Consider the following 25180-nt stretch of genomic DNA (forward strand, 5'->3'; position numbering starts at 1 on the left):
GGTGGTGTATGTGCTTAGTACCATCAATGGATATTGACATTTAGTTTTTCAACTTGCTGGTAATTCAAAAAACATTCCTAAGGGAAGCTCCAAGCGCTGTTGGCTAACAAGTTTGTTGCATTTAAATTTAGTTGAGAATAAAACTGCTATAAACTCCATTTTTATATAGGTTTCTCTTTCAGATCCTACCTCTTTATCCTGTGACGAATGGGTCTTGCAAAAGCCTTTGTTGCCTAGAAGTGATCTACAGAAATGTAGAAGGCAAGTATTCTTCAAGGCAGTTTTTGAATTATTGGAAATGTTAGTCGACTGTCCTTTTTTTAAATTGGGTTTGAAACATATCTTGCATCATAAACAATGTGCATTGGGTTCCTTCGTGGAGTCAAAAGGTCTGCTATCTATATTGTCTAGAAAAGTAGCACTGAATTAAAGCATTGCATTCTGGAGTGGTATGCATACACGTTATTTAAATTTGAAAATGTTTCTAACAGATCCAGTATAAATGGTATGAATTGAGTTACTCTGGGATATTTGAAATATCATACCAAGTCAGATATGTGGGGTAAAAATGCTGTGTTTAGTTACAATGTGTTATGCTCCTCCTGTACTACGTGGGAAATTGGGGACGCCTCCAGTGTCCCTGAGGATTACGTGTGCGGGAAGTGTATCCGCCTCCAGCTCCTGACTGACCGCGTTGCGGAATTGGAGCTGAAGGTGGATTCACTCTGGAGCATCCACTATGCTGAGAATGACGTGAATAGCACGTTTAGTGAATTGGTCTTACCGCAGGTAAAGGGTCCACAGCCAGAGAGGGAATGGAAGACCAACAGGAAGAGCAGTGCAAGGAAGGTAGTGCAGGGATCCCCTGCGGTCATCCCCCTGCAAAACAGATACACCGCTTTGAGTACTGTTGAGGGGGATGACTTATTAGGGGAGAGCAGCAGCAGCCAAGTTCATGGCACCGTGGCTGGCTCTGCTGCACAGGAGGGCAGGAAAAAGAGTGGGAGAGCGATAGCGATAGGAGATTCAATTGTAAGGGGAATAGATAGGTGTTTCTGCGGCCGCAACCGAGACTCCAGGATGGTATGTTGCCTCCCTGGTGCAAGGGTCAAGGATGTCTTGGAGCGGGTGCAGGACATTCTGAAAAGGGAGGGTGAACAGCCAGTTGTCGTGGTGCACATTGGTACCAACGATATAGGTAAGGATGAGGTCCTACAAGACGAATTTAAGGAGCTAGGAGCTAAATTTAAAAAGTAGGACCTCAAAAGTAGTAATCTCGGGATTGCTACCAGTGCCACGTGCTAGTCAGAGTGGGAATCACAGGATAGCTCAGATGAATACGTGGCTTGAGCAGTGGTACAGCAGGGAGGGATTCAAATTCCTGGGGCATTGCAACCAGTTCTGGGGGGAGGTGGGACCAGTACAAACCGGACGGTCTGCACCTAGGCAGGACCAGAACCAATGTCCGAGGAGGAGTGTTTGCTCGTGCTGTTGGGGAGGAGTTAAACTTATACAGCAGGGGGATGGGAACCAATGCAGGGAGACCGAGGGAAACAAATTGGAGACAGAGGCAAAAGACAGAAAGGAGATGAGTAAAAGTAGAGGGCAAAGAAACCCAAGGCAAAAAACAAAAAGGGCCACTTTGCAGCAAAATTCTAAAAGGGTGTTAAAAAGGCAAGCCTGAAGGCTCTCTGCCTCAATGCGAGGAGTATTAGGAATAAGGTGGACGAATTAATTGTGCAGGTAGCAGTTAACGGATACGATGTGGTTGGCATCACTGAGACATGGCTCCAGGGTGACCAAGGCTGGGAACACAACATCCAAGGGTACTCAACATTTAGGAAGGATAGACAGAAAGGAAAAGGAGGCGGGGTGGCGTTGCTGGTTAAAGAGGAAATTAAGGCAATTATAAGGAAAGACATTAGCTTGGATGATGGGTGGAGCTACGGAATACCAAGAGGCAGAAAACGCCAGTGGGAGTTGTGTACAGACCTCCAAACAGTAGTAGTGATGTTGGGGAAGGCATCAAACAGGAAATTAGGGGAGCATGCAATAAAGGTGCAGCAGTTATCATGGGTGACTTTAATATGCATATAGATTGGGCTAACCAAACCGGAAACAATACGGTGGAGGAGGATTTCCTGGAGTGCATAAGGGATGGTTTTTTAGACAAATATGTCGAGGAACTAACTAGGGGGGCGGCCATCTTAGACTGGGTGTTGTGTAATGAGAGAGGATAATTAGCAATCTCGTCGTGTGAGGCCCCTTGGGGAAAGAGTGACCATAATATGGTGGAATTCTACATTAGGATGGAGAATGAAACGTTAGTTCAGAGACTATGGTCCAGAACTTAAGGGTAACTTTGAAGGAATTGGCTAGGATAGATTGGCGAATGATGCTTAAGGGGTTGACCGTGGATGGGCAATGGCAGACATTTAGAGACCGCATGGATGAACTACAACAATTGTACATCCCTGTCTGGTGTAAAAATAAAAAAGGGAAGGTGGCTCAACCGTGGCTATCAAGGGAAATCAGGGATAGTATTAAAGCCAAGGAAGTGGCATACAAATTGGCCAGAAATAGCAGCGAACCCGGGGACTGGGAGAAATTTAGAACTCAGCAGAGGAGGACGAAGAGTTTGATTAGGGCAGGGAAAATAGAGTACGAGAAGAAGCTTGCAGGGAACATTAAAATGGCATGCAAAAGCTTCTATAGATATGTAAAGAGAAAAAGGTTAGTAAAGACAAACTTGGGTCCCCTGCAGTCAGAATCAGGGGAAGTCATAACTGGGAACAAAGAAATGGCAGACCAATTGAACAAGTACTTTGGTTCGGTATTCACTAAGGAGGACACAAACCACCTTCCGGATATAAAAGGGGTCAGGGGGTCCAGTCAGAATGAGGAACTGAGGGAAATCCTTATTAGTCGGGAAATTGTGTTGGGAAAATTGATGGGACTGAAGGCCGATAAATCCCCAGGGCCTGCATCCCGGAGTACTTAAGGAGGTGGCCTTGGAAATAGCGGATGCATTGACAGTCATTTTCCAACATTCCATAGACTCTGGATCAGTTCCCATGGAGTGGAGGGTAGCCAATGTAACCCCATTTTTTTAAAAAAGGAGGGAGAGAGAAAACACAGAATTATGGACCGGTCAGCCTGACATCGGTAGTGGGTAAAATGATGGAATCAATTATTAAGGATGTCATTGCAGCGCATTTGGAAAGAGGTGACATGATAGGTCCAAGTCAGCATGGATTTGTGAAAGGGAAATCATGCTTGACAAATCTTCTGGAATTTTTTGAGGATGTTTCCAGTAGAGTGGACAAGGGAGAACCAGTTGATGTGGTGGTGTATTTTGACTTTCAGAAGGCTTTCGACAAGGTCCCACACAAGAGGTTAATGTGCAAAGTTAAAGCACATGGGATTGGGGGTAGTGTGCTGACGTGGATTGAGAACTGGTTGTCAGACAGGAAGCAAAGAGTAGGAGTAAATGGGTACTTTTCAGAATGGCAGGCAGTGATGAGTGGGGTACCGCAAGGTTCTGTGCTGGGGCCCCAGCTGTTTACATTGTACATTAATGATTTAGACGAGGGGATTAAATGTAGTATCTCCAAATTTGCGGATGACACTAAGTTGGGTGGCAGTGTGAGCTGCGAGGAGGATGCTATGAGGCTGCAGGGTGACTTGGTTAGGTGAGTGGACAAATGCATGGCAGATGAAGTATAATGTGCATAAATGTGAGGTTATCCACTTTGGTGGTAAAAACAGAGACAGACTATTATCTGAATGGTGACAGATTAGGAAAAGGGGAGGTGCAACGAGACCTGGGTGTCATGGTACCGCACTGAAGGTTGGCATGCAGGTACAGCAGGTGGTTAAGAAAGCAAATGGCATGTTGGCCTTCATAGCGAGGGGATTTGAGTACAGGGAGGTGTTACTACAGTTGTACAGGGCCTTGGTGAGGCGACACCTGGAGTATTGTGTACAGTTTTGGTCTCCTAACTTGAGGAAGGACGTTCTTGCTATTGAGGGAGTGCAGCAAAGGTTCACCAGACTGATTCCCGGGATGGCGGGACTGACATATCAAGAAAGACTGGATCAACTGAGCTTGTATTCACTGGAGTTCAGAAGAATGAGAGGGGATCTCATCGAAATGTTTAAAATTCTGATGGGTTTAGACAGGTTAGATGCAGGAAGAATGTTCCCAATGTTGGAAGTCCAGAACCAGGGGTCACAGCCTAAGGATAAGGGGTAAACCATTTAGGACCGAGATGAGAAGAAACTTCTTCACCCAGAGAGTGGTGAACCTGTGGAATTCTCTACCACAGAAAGTTGTTGAGGCCAATTCACTAAATATATTCAAGAAGGAGTTAAATGAAGTCCTTACTATTAGGGGGATCAAGGGGTATGGTGAGAAAGCAGGAATGGGGTACTGAAGTTGCATGTTCAGCCATGAACTCATTGAAAGGCAGTGCAGGCTCGAAGGGCCTACTCCTGTACCTATTTTCTATGTTTCTATGTGTAAATTAATTAAGGTGTTTACTATTTCTGGTTAGTACCCCATTATAGATGGAAAAAGCACTTGACCCGACTTGTTTTTACTCTTTTCCCCCCACAACTGCATGAACAATCTTCCATTGCATTGTCCTGACAACCTTACAAACATGATCGTTATAGAAAGACAAATATTAGTGCTACTTTCCACCATGCAGCGAACCAACTCAACCTAATTTCAAAAATGAATATATTTGGAGTTTCATAATCTTGTGTTTTGTGTTTTTCTTTTATATTCTCCCTATGAATTTTATAAGGGGAAACATCTAACTTTGCCACTGAAATTCATTTTTTGGAGCCCTTTCTTTGAAATTCAAACTTTTCCAATCCATCAATTATAGATTCTCTTAGAACCGTACCAAAAATCAGCATTATATTTGCACTTTGTATCGGTGTGTTTTTCAATATTGTTTCCACATTTGTGGTGGAGTTGGCTTTATTCAATTCAAGTTTGGTGTGTATGGTAAATCTTCTCATGACTCTTATGGTTCTAATTGCAGAGGGATTCAGTCACCAGTCAGGTACCTGAGGAAATCTGTGGGAGCATCTGTGCAGAGTAAAGTTACTATGAAATGGATTCCACAATGTTCCTGGCCTCATGTGTTTTTGTACAGGTAAAAATTGTGTGTTCCTCTCCAAGAGTTCTCTTTTTCTGTGTAAAAGTAATTTTCACTAGCAAACTTAGTCAGATTCTTCTCTTCCCTGTCTCTCCCTACCCCAATAATGTTTACGACTCACTCATCATGCAGAACCAGACTGTAGTCTATATTTCAATTAATCCACCAGTTTAATAGATTTTAATCTGACCTGAAAGGTACACATGACCCATTAAAGTCTTGGACTCTGGATCAAACCATATTTTTCACCACCTAGTGCCACATGAATATAAATCACTTGGTAGTTATAGATGAGATGGACCATTCAGCCCATAATTTAATATATCCAGCAAAATACTAGTTGCCCCATTGCAGTATCCAAGTATTATGTGCTTTGAGTTTTTTTCCTCCCCTACTCTTAAGGTCTATTCCATATGTTGACCATTGTGTGAAGACCATCTGTTTTAAATTTACCTTTCACTGGTTTTGATCTGTGTCCTGCTCTTGCAACTTAAAGTAATAATCCAGATATATCAGAACGACCTTGTATACCTTGATGAGATCATTGACATTTCCTTTCCAGGATGGAAAGTGCAAGTTTTTCCAGTCTTTCCTCGTGCCAGTGATTAGCCTTGTGACTCTTATGCTTCAGTGTTTAAGGTGCACCATACAGGCTGATGACTTCCTGACATGTATTCAGTTGATAACTGGTATTCTATTATATTCCCTTTGTTGCTCTGCTGGATAGAAATGTTGAGTGTCAAGTCTATTAAGACCCTAGGTCTCAATCAGCTTCATCCTTAACTATTTTAATACTGGGGGAATGAGTTTTGCTTATTTTTCTTTCCTTATTTGCACTGTCTTGCACCTAAAATGTTTATCCATCATTGTTCTACTCACTTACATATTTAGTCCAACTTACTCTATAATGAGTTGCTTCTTGATTGTATTATACCTTCCAATTTGGCGGTATGTGGAAATTTGTTCTGTTCGTCCTGAGATTCTGAATGTAAATCATTGATGTAAATTTACGCACGCACCATTGAGGTTCATTTCTACCCCTGTTTCTTTTACAGTAAAGCTTCCTTTTCCTGTGAAACAAGATGTAAATTCTCCCGTCGCTACTGTTCTGAAAATGCCTCCCTCCATACCATTGTTTTTGAAATGTCCGTTTCCTTAGCTGAGGATTCCCTGCCACTGTGGTTGATGGGGCCCTTAACCATACCTTTACCATGCTTGCATTACCTCTTCCCCTCAGAACAGCAGGGTGCCCCTTGTCTTCACCTTCCACCCCACCAGCCTTCCGGATCATTTTCCACCACCAAACATATTCTCCCCTTCCCTTTTAGTATTTCAACAGTTCTGTTCTTCTGCCACCTGCTCCCCTTCCCATCCAACAGCAGATGATGAAACACCTGCCCTTTTTCTACCTCTCTTCCCAGTGAAACAGCAATGCAGTTATGGCTCAGTGGGTAGCACAGTTGCCTGAGTCCCATTACCACTCCCTTTTGTTATCTAATTTTGTAATATGTTGATGTGAGGTCACAACTTTACCTATGAGACTTCAGCTCTGAAGATGTTTGATGCTAGTTATATTTGAAAAAGTGGAAGCTATTTGTTCTAAAAGCACTTCACCTTGAATACAGCATAAACCTTTTCAGGAAAATTGAGCCTTTGCTGCTTGACATGAGCACAATCAATTGCTAAATACTATTTCATTTACTGAATTTCTTTCAAATAGAACAAATGTCCTGAATTTTTTTTTGTAAAGCAGTCTTATAGTGCCTAACCCTAAATGCAGAGCTGATTTAGAAAATAAAATTTGGCTATGTCACTTAAATCATTCCTCAACTGTAAAATCTATTCAACCCACTTAATGACCAAATTGCTCCCTGGTGCATAGATGTTTTCATAATTCTAGTAACCAAAAAACATGTCCATTTAATGCAGCTTTTCAAAACATCTGACATCTGGTAACCTGTGTTCCAGGTTGTTTGTCTATTGTATAGACCTTTTTATTTTGGACAAGTGTAAATTAAACTGCACTATTTTAACTGCAGGAATCTACGATCTTGTAAGAGAAAAGTCGATGAATTTCTTGAGCATACAAAAAAACCGACAAAAAGACCAAGGAAGAAAGAGCTCTTTGTTTTCAAGCTTCATGAAACTCCTCCATCTTCACTTTCAGGGAATGATGATTCTGAGTCTGAAATAGAGATCAACACTGTTAAAAGGAAACTAACTTCAGTTGTCTTGAGCAGAAAGGTCAGGCCCCAAAAAAGCAGCTGTGCTCTTTCGGATGATTCCAATACCTATGATAGTGGGGTCTACAGCTCGGACAGTAAATTGATGTTTGGCGAGAGAAGCATATGTACCAACCTGGAGAAGCCTGTATTTGATTTCAAACCAGAAAAATTATCTGCCATTTCAATGTCTGCTTTATGTCCTGAAAGCCAATTGTATTCACAATATGAAAATGCAAAAAAATGGAGACACACACAGGGCAAAATAAATTCTAGGATAATTCCTTCCAGTTCTTTTGGTTGGTTAAAACCTAGTGGTTTCACATCTATGATTGATAAGATAAAGGTGAGACCTCAGCCCTCATCAGGCAGTGTTGTTAAAGAGACCTGACTTTCTCCTTTTGAACTTGCCTTAAGGATTGACTACAAAACTCTATCCACATATGTATCAATAACCAATTTAGTTTATGTAGCATTGTCAAATCAATTAACTTGGCACAATTCAGTTAATGTTTATAAAACAAACAGCAGTGATAAAGTTGCTCTCTCCCATTAACTACACTTTAGAATTTATGGTGACCATTGTAGTTAAGTTTAATTTAAAATCTATTGTGCAGCCATGTTTCAATAAAGGTTTGACATTCTAACAAATTCAAGTCAAATGCAGCCCACTATCAAGAGTTAGACCTTCAGTATGATGTGAATATACCTGGAAGTTTGAAAACAATTTCTACATTTTGATCTAAAGTATGCAAAAATCACATTTGCTTTTTCTAGTTGTCTTGTAGATACTGATTTTAAGGGGGCAATTCTGTAAATCTGAAATTTTTGCCAATGTAGTATTACTAGCTGTCCTAAACATTTTGCATGCAGTTGTGAAATTAAGAGTTGGGCTCTTGCCATTTAAAAAAACTTCTCCTCCCCACCAACATTTTAGAAAGGTATTTGAGCAGTTGTCAAGTTAATGATCCACTGTATGGTAGCAGAGACCAAAGATCTGAGGAGGATGGTTACTAGGAACAGAAGAAGATGGCATAGTTGCCAGTAGGGGTGGCAAAGACTACCAAAAAAGGGCAAATGTGGCAGTTCAAAAACTGTAGGATAAGGACTTTAGCAGGAGAGCTGAAGTAACAATGGCCAAGAGGTGGCAGAGTTACATTTAAGAAAAATACTCAAGTGTGGTGTTTTAAGCCACCTGCCCAGGTATACGGTATGCAGCAAAATCTGGGATTAGAGCTTTTTAAAATCTTATGTCTCTTTAAAGATAAACTGCAGTGTGAACCACTCCTTTTCTGCAGCCACCTTAGTTTACCTGAACAATGGAGTAATCTACAAGAAATGCACCAATATTAGGTCAGCCCAAAAGGTAATAAAAGCCTGAGGATAAGGAGGGTATAAATTCAAACTGTTCCTGCATTGAGGTTTGGTGAATAAGTGCCCTCTGGCAAAAGCTTTCTTCAAATTAATCAAGGCCCTAAAAGGACAGGCTAAACCAATTCTTTGATAAAGGGCAAGTGTGAACTCCACACCAAACAAATTCTACATGTTGCTTTCTCAGTACTTCATTTACACAAACATGGGGATTGATATATAAAGACACCAGGCTGAGGAAAAGGTAGTAGGTACAGCATTACCTACAGAATTTTGCTTTTCTAACATTTCACATTGAAGCCATCTTTCAAATTAGGTTGCATCACTTTGTACAAATGTGAACTTGTCAGGCACAAGCAGCTGCCAATCAGTTTTACCAAAATATTCTTGCATAGCAAGCCAACAGCAAGGTTGCTTCAAATAACAAAAACAGTTGTTATTTTCCATGAAGAAAACCCCAGAAACCTTCTATATACCCCATGTACAAACTGAAAAAAGCCAGTTTTCTAGGCAGATTGGTTGATAAAAAGTAGTTTAATTTTTGGTACATATATAACCAAAGTTAACAATTTTGTATGGGAAGGATTTACCATCATTAACACTTCTATTAACCCAGTGGAGGTGTTTTCTAACCATGATCCTAGAAAACATGTATCCTCCTACTCACTTTGTTTAACTTGTGTAATACCACCAAATAAAATGCACTTAAGGTGGTAGTTGTTCAGAACCATCCCTCTGCTATCGTGCATTACAAAAATGGTTTAAAAACTAAGTATTCACATGAGTACCTCATGAAAGCAAAAATTCAAACCATTTATCTAGTAACCTGCAGTCAGTGTGCACATTTGTAGATCTACAACTGCTTCTTAGATTAACAGATTTGTAAAGTACACTGAACAACAAATGAACCAACTTGATCTAAACCACTCAATATATTGGTAACCAGATTGTAGGACTACACAAAATAAGATGCACTTGAAATTCTCCAATCACAAAGCAAGAAACCATTAAGTCACAACACTACTGCTTAGTTGGGACTGAACAAGCACTCAATTTTGATTTGGACAGAATACAACTGTGTAGCCAAAGAAAGGCAGATTGTAATAAAATGGTCTTATTTTCTGGACTTCATCCTCCTGTAAATTCTTGGTAACTTTCATACAGACACAACAAGTTGTACTTAAAAACCCAGTAAGTGGCATAACACACTTCCATAACAATTCAAATCTCAACCACAAGATGCTGCCACTTGGCTCTGCTAAGTGTCGAGTCCTCGAAAGTTACAGTACAACTTGCGCCCTCTGATACAACCCCAAGACTGATCAAGAAAGCATTGCTTCACCATTACTCTGAAAGAGAGTACTTCCCTGGAAAAATATAAAGCTTCATAAATATAAACAAAAAACCCTCAAAAAGTAACTGCAACTGACTTTCATAGCTGATAATTTGAAGTCAGAAGATGACTCGAATAACATTATATAGAAAACTGAATTAAAACATACCAGTGTGGTCACTGTAAAGCCCTTAATTTACATCTAGATATTACAGTAGAAAATACAGGAGGTAGAATGCCAAATCAAGACAATTTCTGAACTCTGAAATTCAATTCTACAACCCCTGTGGTTTATTAAAAATACAGAACATGATTTTAATTGACAGTCTTCCAATTTCAGTCCTCTTCACTTTCAGACTCGGATTCTGTAGAGAGAATAATAAAGTTACTAAGTAGGACAGCATTTAATTTTTAAAACACAGTAAAAGCAATGCATCAATACAATATATAGCCAGAGACAAAAGCTGAACATATTTGTTCATTACATCTTCACAACCAGTGAACTACATTTAAGTGTAATCAGAACCAGATCCCACAACAGCAGGATATAAATGACCAGTTAGTTTAGGCTGTGTTGGTTGAAGGAGGGTTATAGATCAGGATAATTTGCTGATCATCTTGGAATAGGGTCACAGGATCTTGTATATTCACCTCAGCAGGTGGATGGGACCCTCAATTTATCTCATTCGAAATACAGCACTCTGCCAAAGTCTCAGCCTAGATTATGCCAAGTCCTGAAGTGGATCTTAAACACAACCTTGTTGCTTGGAGACCAGAGTGCCACCACTGAGCAAAGCAGGAAATCTTATCACGAGGATAACTACCAAAGGATCTAATCACCCCCTCTCCAACATCCATTCACACCACTGTACAAAAACAAAATGGTCATTTCTGCTTCAGTTTCGATCAAGCCTTTTATGTACATGGCCAACACTAATAAAAGTCATTTGCAATATATACTATAGGTAGGAAACAGTAGACCATTCAGCCCTCGAGTCTGTTCTGTCATTGACATTGGCTCATCAGTTGGATTTACCAGACTGAAACTGTCCTGCATCCATTTAAAGCACAAGTCAGACAGCTTACAACTCAAGATTGCACAAAATACTGCACCATAGATCATTTTGTAGTTAAGCAATTTTTCCACAATATAACCTTAGTTGCACTGCAGAAAAATCAGTATAAGGGATGCTATAGTAGATCCAAGTTTTAAAATTTATAAAGGGTCTTCAGTTCCAAACCAATATTGCATTATTTACACCACCAGCAGGCAATTAAGTTGCAGAAGGCCTGAACAGTTGTACTCTATGCCAAAAGGCTCGTTTCAATGATGACTTAATTCACATGCATTCCTCCATCCCACTTCTAACGTTTTAATCAATTAGAATCTACCTTCTTCAGCATTCTTGAGCCACTCGACAAATCTCTTCATCTGGTCCAGGAAGATGCTCCTCCCTTTTGCCATATTAGGCTCTCTGTACCATTTCAAGATGGCTTCTTCACTCAGAACATCAGCTATAATGTGGGTGAGAAGGAAAAGACCAAATAATGAAATAAAGATCTTGATTACAATACAAATCTCAAGCCATAAAATCTAATTCTCTCCAAACCCATTTCAAGTAGTTTAGATGAACAACCAACCAAATTCCTTGGTTCATAATTGCACTGTCAATTCAATGTTTTAAACCAGATGGTCTGGTGATCTCCCAACTAGGTCACTTTCAGAATTGCAAAGTTAAGAAATTGGAGGGGGAAATGAGGGGGGAAAAAAAGGCTAAAAATATTACCATAGAAATTACAGCACAAAAATAGGCCATTAGGCCCAACTGGTCTATGCTGGTGTTTATGCTCCACAGGAGCTGCCTCCCACCGTAAATTAGCAAATAAAAATACAGGAAGCAAACAACAAATTAGAACACTAAAATCAAAGCATAGCAACATAAGAAGAAATGAGAAGCAGAGTAAAATAAAGTGGGAGAATCTGAAACAAACATTTGTGCACAAGTAGTTTGCCATTATTGTTTAGGGTTTTACATAAATAGAAATTCTTTGGAAGGCATCAAGAACATCTCCAACAAACCCTGAACTCTTAGTTTATCCAACTCGTCATAAATATCTGATGCCAAAAGCCATCCCCAATTATGGAATCTTAAATCGATTATGAACCACTGCAAAAAAGGCTTGTAATACTACAGGTTCTTTTTCAAAAGAAAAAGTAATACCTAGACAAGACATCAATAACTGGAGGTATGCTAATCTCATACACCTCAAATTGCCTGCTGGCAGCAATATTTTGATTGCCATTATTTGTTTAACATGGACATACAAATGAGTTGAAGAAAGATTTCAGTTCCAGGCCACAGTTCTGTAAGTAGATAAAGGGACACTTTGCAAGTGATCTTGCAATGTTTCTGCATTTACAACAAATGTGAATCAACATTTAGATGCTCATGTTGGTAGAGGACAGCACAGAAACAAAAAACAAACTCATTTCTATTTTGCTAACCCATTTTCTTGGAGTAATTTAGTGAAGTAACAATTTCATGTTGCCATTACTCCAAAAGCAAGTAGAACAGATATGAACTGGCAGTTGACAAATCAAACTAGAAACAAGGGCAGCAGCTTCATAGAATACACTTGTATCAGTGAAATTAAGATAATACACAGTATTATAAACTTAGTTACAGATTGTGTTTCATACCTGGCACTTTTATGGCAGTTATTGACATTCTTTGGTCCCAGAGGCAGGAACCAAGAGCAACTTGGAGCTAGGTTGAAACTCTTGCTTGGAATTTTCAGATCAAAGTAAGTGTTTCATGAAAGCTGGTTCCCCTGGTGACCAGAAAGGCAACCAAAGATCCTGCAAGTCATAATCTTTGCTTAGCAAAAGTTTGTTAAAAATAAGTTGTCTGCATTGACAAATGTCTTGTGCATTTAGAGCAGTAACTACACCATGGCCAAAACAATCTTAGTTTGGACACCTATAAAAAAGGGTCCTGCACAGCTGGTTTCCTAGTTTAAGATAAAGCCCACTTGAGGTCACGAGCCATCTATTTGTGCCAAAACTGCATCTGTGATAAAGGGCAGAAATCTCATTTAAGTTGGGCTCTCCATCAATAGCTGCTTGGAATGAGAGAAATTTGGAACTATTTCCTTCTTGTATTAACTGATTCCCAATATGAGAAACCTAAATTCCAAATATGAATGCTTGAAAGTCACAGACCACTTCCTGAAGGCTATACCCTTTTCTACAGAGTCTTCCTCACTCACCTACGAGGTCCCAATTGTGAGACCAAAGTGTTAACTCCAAAGGCAGCTGCAGTGTGAAGCAGAGCAGAAGCCTCCCGTTTTCTTACTACCCTACTTGAATGAAACTTTACATCCAAATGGCAAAGCTCCAAGGCACAGGAGCAGCTCTACCTTTCGAAGGCAGAAGATCAGGCACATGCTGACTGGATGTGGCCTTTTGGGGGCCAATTTCTTTAAAGGAACACTTAATTTTGGTGAGGGTTCTGTAGCTTTCCAGCACTTTGAGCTAGACATGTCTCTTAATTAAGACTAATTTTAAAAAGATGATAAAGATTAATATTCAAGTTAGAAGGCAAAAGAATTAGGGATAACACTATCACCCATAAACGATTTCCAATGTGGACTCAGAAACTAACCAATTCTCCCAGTTTGAGACAGTCCATATAGGTGGTATAAATCTTAATCTCTGAGGATAAACACAGGATGTAGTCAGCATTCAAGAAATGAAAATACTCAATTAAAAGATTATATGGCTATAGTAGGAAAGAATGAGGTTCGAGACTCTTACTTCAAGATCTGCTCTCTGAATGGGTCCCAAGATTCTGCTAAACTCACCCAATATCAATAGCCAATAAACAAGCTAACAAGGTCTGGCAGTACAGATATCCACAGCAGCATCTTGGCAACCCAAATGAACCAAACCATAAGCGACAGAAATGTTTTGATAGCTTGAGTTGATGCCATCTTTCCCATTTTCAGAAAGGTTTTTGGAGCATTTATGGGACAATCCTGTATTTGGCAAGGCATTAGATTAGCCCTACAACTGCTTTTCATAGGAAATAGTACCAAAGGGAGAGTGTTCTTGTCAGAATTGCCTTCCTGGAAGGTTCCTGTAGTGAGCATGGAGCATTTTACAATCAACACAAACAAGTATTGTTGGCAGACGCTACAATAATCCACAGCATCCGATACAGATCTTAAAACAAATTCCAACAGATCAAACAAGATCCAAAAGTCTATGCCCCTGTAGATTAACATCTGAACAATTGTGCCCAAATGGCACTTATGAAAACCTTGCTGGGGTATAAATATGCAAAAGATTATGCTACCCAAGTGCAAACATAACTGCTTATATACAGACTGTACATACACACACACACAAACAGAAGAAACCAAGTTGCAATTCAGGATCACCTAAATCTCATTACCAAGAATGGTATAAAACTGAATATTGTACCTTGGCCAATGTACCTCTAGTCTTGACTATTCCAATGCACTCCTGGCTGGCCTCCCATTCTACCTTACGTAAACTAGAGGTGAACTAAAACTCGACTGCCCATGTCCTAACTCGCACCAAGTCCCGCTCACCCATCACCCCTGTGCTCGCTGACCTACATTGGCTTCCAGTTAAGCAATGCCTCAATTTCAAAACCCTTCATGGCCTCACCCCTTCCTATCTCTGTCCAGTCCCCCTGCGACCCCCCTCCCCACCTTCTGCACCACACTAATTCTGCCCTTTTGAGCATTCTGGATTATAAATCGCTCAACCATTGGTGCCCCTGCCTTGTTGCCTTGGCCCCAAGCTCTGGAACTCCCTGTCTAAACCTCTCCGCCTCTTTCCTCCTTCAAGGCACTCCTTAAAACATAACTCCTTGACCAAGCTGTTGGTCACCTGCGCTAATTTCTACTTACGCGGCTTGGTGTCAAATTTTTAAATCACATAATACTCCTGTGAAGCGCCTTAGAACGTTTAATTACATTAAAGTCGCTATATAAATAAAAGTTGTTGTTGGCATTCCCCCCCCAGTGGAGCATGTTCAGTTGCATGTTGAGGAATACCAAACTTCATGATTATGCTTATATACATTCAAAAGCAGTTATTAAATATACTTATTTACATTCAACAGCTTTACTCCCATGACACTGGCAAAGATTGGCCAATGCCCTTCATATTGGTTATCCATAACATTGCATTTACCTTTGTAGAAAAGCACCACAATTTTCTGAAAGGCCTTCATGAACTGAATGTTGTCATAACAGTATTCCTGAAGCTTCAGCAGCAAAGTCAGCTCAGACTGACCTTGGGTGGTGAAGGCAGCAAGGAGAGGGCTGTATTGCTGAAAATATCAAAAAGACTTCGAATTTATACTTCCTAAGTGAATGAGATTCAGTGTAATCACAAATTGAATATTTGGTCTATGTTGATCTGGATTGAGGCATACAAGTTGTATTATACCAACTAAAAACACATGTTATGTGCCACAAATAGATGTAGGCTTCATTGAAATCAGATTGCCAATAATTTGTTCAAGTACAGCAATTTCAATTGTTCAAAGGTTTCCATTAAGTTTTTAGTACAATATCATTCAAATCAAATTATTCAAAACAATGGAGGCATTTTTTTTGTCAAAGTAGTTAATTATAAATTTAACTCCCATCAATGTGAACCAGAATCAAATTCATAAAAGATCGAAAAATGCTTACTACAGAATAGTTGCTGCATAATGTCAAACTTAATGAAAAAGGCTTAGAGGGATGGCACCATTTAGGCACTACTGGAGCAGTTATGCCCATCTTTTGCATTCATTGAAAAGGGACAAGAAATATAGGGCCCAAGTTTCAGCCCCAGTTGCTCCTGATTTTTTGGAGCAACGTATCTTAGAAATTCAAATTCTCAGCATTTAGTCTGCTCCAGTTCTAGTCAGTTAGAACAGTTTCACTTTGGAACAGAATTTTTTTTTCTAAAGGGAGAGTGTCCGGCCACTTACGCCTATTTTCAAAGTTTCGGCAGTGAAAACTTACTCCAAACTAACTTAGAATGGAGTAAGTGAAGATTTTTGTACGCTCGAAAAAACCTTGTCTACACTTTAGAAAATCAGGCGTAGATTACAAATCAGGCGTAGGGAATGGTGGGGGGGGCGGTTTAAAGGGAAGTTTACAAACATTAAACAATTTAGTTTTACAAATAAAGAGCCATCATCAATAATAAATGATATCAATAAATCAAAAATATTAAGATTTTAAAAAAATCAATAAAACAAAACATTTTCTACTTACCGACTGCAGCACCGGGAGCCCTCCAACAGCGTGCTGGGATGCCCCCCCTCCCAGTGTGTGTCTGTCAGCATCTGTGTTTCTGACAGTGAGAAGGTGGAGGAGAAGGTGAACTGAATGGGCCAGGCCCAAAACTTCCCCAGCACCAGATTTACAAGTAGGTGGCGTCGGGTCGGGGGGAGCACGGGTTGGGTCGGGGGGGTGGTGGGAGGGAGGACGGTTCAGTTTGGGTCGGGTTGGGGAGAGGGAGGTCAGGTCGGGTGGGGGGAAAGAGAGCGGGAGTTGAGTCGGGGGGGGGGGGGGGGGAAGGGAAGGAAGCAGGAGCTAGGCGTGGGAGGAGCCTTATGCACACAGCCCCAGTGAAGCCATTTGGCCAGGGCTAGGAGCTGCGGGCTTCAAGCCCCTCCCACACAGTTTTGGGCGCCTGGAGCTACTGCACACTCACTGTAGCGCGCATGTGCAGAGGTCCTGGCACGGTTTTCAGCGCAGGGACCTAGCTCCGCCCCCTACAGCTCGAGCTGCAAACGACCTGCAGGGAGTCGGAGAAAGTTTTTTTTTTTAGGCGCACTTTGTGGTGCGAAAAACGGGCGTCCAGGTCGGGGCTGCGCCGTTCTAGGCATGGCACGAAACTTGGGCCCAAAATGTTGGTGTTCAACATTAAGATCCAAACAAAAGACTCCACTCCAGCCCAGTCAGATTTGGGAGCACCTGTACTTAAAAGTATCAAACATTTGGAAAGTAATGAGAGGCTTGAGTATATATAGATTCTAGACACCCAAACTTCAAGCCTACTCTACAAAAGTCAGAAAAAAGGTCTCAAGATTCCTTGGGCTCTACAAAAAGGAGCTTTGACTACCATGCCCCTTTTCAAGTGAATTAGACTATTTCTTTCCTACATGAACTAGTAGAATATGGTGGATAAAAAGGGAATGTAGACACAATGGGCTACAAAGCTAATATGTTGAGATGCGTCATCTTCTCTTCCTCCACTCTTACTCTTCCCACATGGCAGATTCAAACAGTTTATGGATTTTATAGGAAAGGAAACCTTGAAAATTAGTTGAAATTCTCAATAGCAAGATTTTATAATGGGACTGTTAGCTAACTGGACAATCCACCCTATACACAACACAGCAAAACTGCTTCTCAACTTTTGCATAATTACCTAGGAAGGCCTCCAGCCACCAAGCATTGTTGGTTCAACTACTGGAAGATATTCTAACTACTGAAAGTGTTGCACAAGGAAATGCCAAGAGGGGACTTTTCAGAAAACACCTTACACATTTGGATAAGCACTACTTTTTAAAGCCTTGAACATTAAAAGTAACTGGAGTTTACCTTTAAGTGCTTAATGGCTTGTTCTGTTAGCAGTTCCTCCTTCTTATTCCATTCCACTGCACCCATTACACAGCTCCAGACAATGCTGATCATCGTCTGTTCAGAGATGCTGTTTTTCTTCATCTCTTCTTTGGCATATGTGATGATCTATAAAATAAATTTATGGCAATTCATTTACTTAATATTCTCTGATCACCACCCCGCCCCCCTAGTTTGTTTCAGATCCACTCAAACAGCTTATCAAATTGGATTTCATACAACTAGTCATTATACTATATTCTATTATGCCCCCCTCAAGATGATCTACATTTGATCTTTGTGATGGGGAGGCATGCAATAGGAACAGGGTAGCTGTTCAGCACTTCAAAAATGCCAAACATTTTATGGACTTTCATATTTAGCTCTTCCCATGCCACAAGCTCAAAACTTACTTTATTTGGTCTGTGTTATATAAATTAAACTCTTTGCCAATTTCCTCCTTGGGGTAGCAATGCTTTACTGTAGTACAGTTGCCTAGATATCAGTACCTTACTGAAGTGAGTACTATTCATTATGGAGCATGAGCAGTGAATGTTAGCAGGCTATGACACCAGCAGCAAAAGCCCAAGCCTAATCTTGTCCTCACCAAATACCTTGCAGCAGGTGGTTAAGTGTGTAGCAATCAGAAAGTTATCCCCTTCAAGACCAATTGTAGCACCCAAATGCCATCCCAGCATCAAAACCAGTATTGGCCCAGATAAAACCTATGACTTCCCTGGTCTCTAACTGCTACTCACAGGCTAAACTCACTGAGCCATCATAGTGGGAAAGGCCATTCTTGAAGGAATAGTATTCCAAAACAACATTAGATATACGAGCATTATATGCCTCTAACTAGATTCACATAAAAAAATAAAAAACGAATTTCAAATATTTGAATTCATTTGGTTGTACGAAAGCACATCCTACAGCGGAGGCCATAGCCAGCGATACAGATTGAAGCCCTCTCCCGCGGCAATAATTTATTCAAATCAACATTAAACAGAGCAGTGGTTGGGTATCAACAGTAAGAATGCTATAATTGATATGCCTCATCCTTAATGACTTGCAAATTTGAAAGTCTGGTACAGGTCTTGAAACGTTATCAAAGATGACAACAAGGAACCAGTAGGCCCATCTAAAATCCAAGACATGTGCACTTAACAGTTTGAATACACTTGCCCCAGACACTACATGCTTCGATTTGGCATCTTGAAAACAAAAGCAGAACTTGCAACGGTGATGCACATGTTTTGGCTTCGGGAAAGTGGGTTAAAGCATCTTTCCACTGCATAAGAGCTGGGAAGTGTGTCAGGAGCAGCCAGATGCAATTTTTGGAAATGGAATATTTTGTTTATTTGCAAGTGAGTCGATCACTTGTTTATGTGAAGACATCATAAATTCAATGGGAAGTGTTAAAAACAGCAAACTTCAGTCACACTCAGAACTGGAAACCAACTGCAGCAATATCACATCATTTAATTTAGTTAATACATTCCAAATTCTATCTTCTCCAACCAAACCTGAAGCAAGATGATAAATTCAGGTTAATATCACGACTCACACCATTACCTCTTTGAGGGGATCACCACGAGCCATTTGATCTTGGAGCTCCTTCTGTAACTCCTTCCGCGCACCAAGAGATTGCTGGTTACGGACAAAGTCCGCGAGTTCCTTTAACCCTGCATCAGTGAAGTACTTGACAAAGTGATCATAACTCTGTTTGTTAGCTGGGAACAATTCCTGCAAAAGATTCGATTTAGAACAATTTAAAACAAGTAACTTCCTTTACACAACATATTTTGGCTAAAAAGCTAAATGCTGCAAATGTTGGGAATGTGGCAAGTTTAGAGATAAATTTGTGTTCAACTCAAAGAAGAAACACACCAACCAGTGTGCTGAGCAACCATCCCAGGTAGGACAATGGAGGAGATCTCAAAGGGCTAGGGAACATCTGGGAATAAGACTTTTGAAAAGGAAGCTGTATCATAAAGCGATAGACTATGCCTGTGGTGGGTAATGCAACCCACAACCTAAACATTTAACTCACTCCAGGTTCTCCTGATCCTCTACCATAATTTTGGCAGAAACACCTGAAATAAATGGCACAAATTCCCATTTCTCTGGGGTTGAAGTTGCAATAGCACAGCAGGAGAACACTAGTGGAAATTCTATCCCATGGACTTTGTACCAAGGAAACAGAGTCCAGCAAGCAGCAAGACTGGAGTGAAAGAGTGATTGTGAAATAAGGAGCAGAAATTTCCCCCTGGTCAGATCTCCATTAACCAAAAAGCAGAGAGAGCAAATACAGCACAATAGACACTGACTGAAGCAATGTAGACCTGCAACACAAATTCAACAGAGCTCTTCTTGCCCAGGAACGCAAGTATTATTACCCTAAAGTTAGGAGACACCAATTAAATCGCAAATATAAACAACAATTTCAATTGTCTTATCCCTTTAACAGTTGTCATTCTCATGTTGGATGATCTGAACAAATCAGTCTCAAATGGCAAGCCATGGGACTAAAAATACAAGCCTGAAATTTTGTGGATTCTTTTGCAGAAAGCATTCTAAAGATTTAAGCATTTCTTGGAATTTTAAGTTATTTTTTTATACTCACCAGTAATCTATTGTCCATATTGACCTTTCGTAGGTTCCCAGCAACAGCATTGATGTCCTTCTCAGATATCCAAGATTTGAATAGTTTTACAGCAAATGCTGCTGAAACACCTGGAACAAAATCAAAATACAACTAGATATGCAAGGTAACAGCAGACCAAATTACCCCCTCTAGACATGATGCAACCATATACCATTGACCCACCTTCAACATATACCATCTACCCCTACCTACATTCCCTAATCTATGTTATTTTAAAAGCTTCAAACCCAAACTGAACATTAATTGAAATGCAGATATACCAAAAACTTACACAGCCAGGACCTTCTCAAAGGCTCCAGTTAAAATTAGTTGAATGTTAACTGAAAGACCATTCATCCAAAAAAAAGTAGCTACAAGCTTTTATCTGAATAATCAGTGAAAATGAATTGCTGCATGAAAAATAACATTAAAAAGCAAAAGATGACAGGCATTATTTGACATGGGAATCAAATAGGAACACCTTAAAAGGCAAAAGATCCAATGACTGTCTTGGTCAACCAATATTTACTACATATAACTCATGAATGAATCTAGTTACCTTCCTTGACCAAGTTCTCATTGAAGAGGCTGCTCAGAATAGAGGATGATAATGTTCCATTGCCTAACAAAATCCCAGTGAGCATGGCTAGCTTGGTTCGCTCAGATTCTGTAAAACCCTTCAGGAACAACAGCAGCTGAAACAAGCATGGGTATATTAGTATTTTATCAGTTTGCATTAATTGTAGGGAACACCCAACACCGCCAATATAAGTAAAACTTTCATGAACTTAAGAAAAAGGTACATCTGCTTTAAAATTCAACAGAGGAGGACAAAGGGTTTAATTAGGAGGGGGTAAAGAGAGTGCAAGAGGAAGCTTGCTGGGAACGTAAAAACTGGAGAGAAAAAGATTAGTGAAGACAAATGTAGGTCCCTTGCAGTCAGAATCAGGTGAATTTATAATGGGGAACAAAGATATGGCAGACCAATTGAACAAATACTTTGGTTCTGTTTTCACGAAGGAAGACACAAATAACCTTCCGGAAATACTAGGGTACCGAGGGTCTAGCGAGGAGGAACTGAGGGAAATTGTTAGGGAAATTGGTCAGGAAATTGTTGGGATTGAAGGCCAATAAATCCCCAGGGCCTGATAGTCTGCACCCAAGAGTACTTAAGGAAGTGACCCTAGAAATAGTGGATGCATTGGTGATCATTTTCCAACAGTCTATCGACTCTGGATCAGTTCCTATGGACTGGAGGGTAGCTAATGTAACACCACTTTTTAAAAAAGGAATGAGAGAAAAAACAGGTAATTATAGACCAGTTAACCTGACATCAGTAGTGGGGAAAATGTTGGAATCAATTATTAAAGATGAAATAGCAGTGCATTTGGAAAGCAGTGACAGGATCAGTCCAAGTCAGCATGGATTTAGGAAAGGGAAATCATGCTGGACAAATCTTTTGGAATTTTTTGAGGATGTAAGTAGTAGAGTGGACAAGGGAGAACCAGTGGATGTGGTGTATTTGGACTTTCAAAAGGCTTTTGACAAGGTCCCACACAAGAGATTGGTGTGCAATATTAAAGCACATGGTATTGGGGGTAATGTATTGAACTGGATAGAGAACTGGCAAACAGGAAGCAGAGAGTAGGGATAAATAGGTCTTTTTCAGAATGGCAGGCAGTGACTAGTGGGGTGCTGGGACCCCAGCTTTTTATAATATACATCAATGATTTAGATGAAGAGAATTGAGTGTAATATCTCCAAGTTTGCAGATGACACTAAGCTGGGTGGCAGTGTGAGCTGTGAGGGGGATGCAGGGTGACTTGGACAGGTTAGGCAAGTGGGAAAATGCATGGCAGATGCAGTATAATGTGGATAAATGAGAGGTTATCCACTTTGGTGGCAAAAACAGGAAGGCAGAATATTATCTGAATGGCAGATTAGGAAAAGGGGAGGTGCAACGAGACCTGGTGCATCAGTCATTGAAAGTTGGCATGCAGGTACAGCAGGCAGTGAAGGTGGCAAATGGCATGTTGGCTTTCATAGTTAGGAGATTTGAATGTAGGAGCAGGGAGGTCCTAATGCAGTTGTACAGGGTCTTGGTGAGGCCGCACCTGAAATAGTGTGTTCCATTTTGGTTTCCTAATCTGAGGAAGGACGCTCTTGCTATTGAGGGAGTGCAGCAAAGGTTCACCAGACTGATTTCCAGGATGGCAGGACTGACATTAGGAGAGACTGGATCGACTGGGCCTGTATTCAGTGGAGTTTAGATGAATGAGGGGATCTCATAGAAACATAAAATTCTGACGGGATTGTACAGGATAGATGCAGGAAGAATGTTCCCGATGCTGGGGGAAGTCCAGAACCAGGGGTCACAGTCGATGGATATGGGGTAATCCATTTAGGACCGAGACGAGGAGAAACTTCTTCACTCAGTTGTTAACTTGTGGAATCCCCTACCGCAGAGAGTTGTTGATGCCAGTTCATTAGATATATTCAAGAGGGAGTTAGATATGGCCCTGACTGCTAAAGGGATCAAGGGGTATGGAGAGAAAGCAGGAAAGGGGTACTGAGGTGAATGATCAGTCATGATCTTATTGACTGGTAGTGCAGGCTCGAAAGGCCAAATGGCCTACTCCTGCACCTATTTTCTATATTTCTATACAGGGTCAGTTTGTTTGGTTACTTGTTCTGTATGGTACAGTAATTATGTGCAAAAATGCAAGAATGAATTTAGAGCCCCATTAAAAGACTCTATACCCTTTCACGGATAACTGGATTCCAGTTCAAAAGATAAGTTTACTCAGTTATGAACCATCAGAAATAAGCAAGCAGGCATCTTTATCACTGCAAATCCTACTCCTAAGTAAAACAATCCAACTCAACCTTAAAATATCCTTGGCTGCTAATAGATTCATCTTGAAAGATCTTAATGAAATTTCATTTATGGATTGTAAATTGTCTCAAAACGTTCTGAATTTCAGGCAGCTATGAAATTGAATTACCAATGGCAAAAATTGAATTTTTGTGTACTTCATAAAGTAGCCAAGATAGTCACTTGAATCAACTCAGACCTTTTTTATTTCCTCTTCAAATCCTCTCTCCAGGTATTTGTAACGCCTGATCAGCTTATTAAACACCTGTAAAGCAATATTTTAGAAAGTCACTGATAAGATACTGAAGCAAGTGGCTGAAAGCTGCACTACAGCAAAAAGTGATTACCAGCAGACAGCAATATTTTACAAGCAAAGGAATTCTCAGCAATTCATCCTTCAGCTGGCCCATTATATGCCCCATCTCATTACTTTACAAGCAATCACACTGAAAATTCATCTATAATGTAATATACAAGCAGTTTAACTCAGAGGGTAAACAAGTTTAACTGTTTAGGAGTGCAGCTATTGATGTCTATATCCATTATTTAAGATCTGTAACGTGATTTTTTTTCTATTGGTTTCAGAACCCAAACTATTAATTTACTATTATGCACATCCCTCAGCATTCAGCAGATGTAGTGTATTTGGACTTCCAGAAGGCATTTGACAAGGTGCCATATAAAAGGTTACTGCACAAGATAAAAGTTCACTGGGTTGGGGGTAATATATTAGCATGGGTAGAGGATTGGTTAACTAAAAGAAAACAGAGTCGGGATAAATGGTTAATTCTCGGGTTGGCAATCAGTAACTAGTGGGGTGCCGCAGGATCAGTGCTGGGACCCCCAACTATTTACAATCTATATTAGCAACTTGGAAGAAGGGACAGAGTGCAACGTAGCCAAGTTTGCTTACAATACAAAGATAGGAGAAAAAGCAACGTATGAAGAGGACACAAAAAATCTGCAAACGGACAGACAGGCTGAGTGGGCAAAAATTTGACAGATGGAGTTATAATGTTGGAAAGTGTGAGGTCATGCACTTTGGCAGAAAAAAAATCAAAGAGCAAGTTATTATTTAAATGGAGAAAAATTGCAAAGTGCTGCAGTACAGCAGGACCTGGGGGTACTTGTGCATGAAACACAAAAGGATAGTATGCAGGTACAGCAAGTGATCAGGAAGGCCAATGGAATCTTGGCTTTTATTACAAAGGGAATGGAGTATAAAGGCAGGTAAGTCTTGCCAGTTATACAGGGTACTGGTGAGGTCACACCTGGAATTCTGCATACAGTTTTGGTTTCCATATTTAAGGATGGATATACTTGCTTTGGAGGCAGTTCAGAGAAGGTTCACTAGGTTGATTCCAGAGATGAGGGTGTTGACTTAAGAGGAAACGTTGAGTAGGTTAGGCCTCTACTCACTGGAATTCAAAAGAATGAGGGGTGATTTTATCAAAACGTATAAGATTATGAGGGGGCTTGAGAAGGTGGGTGCAGAGAGGATGTTTCTAATGATGGAGACTAGAACTAAAGGGGCATAATCTTAGAATAAGGGGACACCCATTTAAAACTATGGAGGAATTTCCTCTGAGGGTTGCAAATCTGTGGAATTCGCTGTTTGAATAAATTTAAGAGATTGACAGTTTCTTAACCGATAAAGGAATAAGGGGCTATGGGGAGCAGGCAGGGAAGTGGACCAGAGTCCATGATCGGATTAAATGGTGGAGCAAGCTCGAGGGGCCGTATGGCCTACTCCTGCTCCTATTTCTTTTGTTCTTATGTTCATTGTTTATAAAAGACATTCCAGTTAACAATTTCAGGGCTGCGTGTGATGAAACATACCCAAATCCAAAATGCCATTTCAGTTTTCCACAACCTCAACTGCTTAACTTGCAGAAACCAGCTGCC

General features: G+C 40.5%; 2 protein-coding genes across 3 annotated transcripts in view; one reads left to right on the forward strand and one right to left on the reverse strand.

Annotated features, from left to right (window-relative positions):
* Positions 1–8056, forward strand: part of LOC139260017 (uncharacterized) — a 33017-nt gene extending 24961 nt beyond the window's left edge. The window contains exons 3-5 of the mRNA XM_070876065.1: positions 183–261; positions 5055–5168; positions 7211–8056. Of these exons, the coding sequence (XP_070732166.1) occupies positions 183–261; positions 5055–5168; positions 7211–7784 (767 nt within the window). The 3' untranslated portion in view covers positions 7785–8056. The remainder of the gene's footprint in view (positions 1–182; positions 262–5054; positions 5169–7210) is intronic.
* Positions 8057–9279: 1223 nt separating this feature from the next.
* The window catches only part of LOC139260018 (eIF5-mimic protein 2), a 37115-nt gene continuing 21214 nt past the window's right edge, over positions 9280–25180 (reverse strand). For both annotated transcript variants that reach the window (XM_070876067.1, XM_070876066.1), the window contains 8 exons: positions 23475–23540; positions 20960–21095; positions 20380–20489; positions 19329–19499; positions 17739–17885; positions 15325–15463; positions 11490–11612; positions 9280–10462 (listed from right to left, as the gene is read on the reverse strand). In XM_070876067.1, coding sequence (XP_070732168.1) covers positions 10434–10462; positions 11490–11612; positions 15325–15463; positions 17739–17885; positions 19329–19499; positions 20380–20489; positions 20960–21095; positions 23475–23540 — 921 coding nt within the window. In that variant the 3' untranslated portion in view covers positions 9280–10433. The remainder of the gene's footprint in view (positions 10463–11489; positions 11613–15324; positions 15464–17738; positions 17886–19328; positions 19500–20379; positions 20490–20959; positions 21096–23474; positions 23541–25180) is intronic.

This window comes from Pristiophorus japonicus, chromosome 3, assembly GCF_044704955.1.
Source record: "Pristiophorus japonicus isolate sPriJap1 chromosome 3, sPriJap1.hap1, whole genome shotgun sequence".
NCBI lineage: Eukaryota > Metazoa > Chordata > Chondrichthyes > Pristiophoridae > Pristiophorus > Pristiophorus japonicus.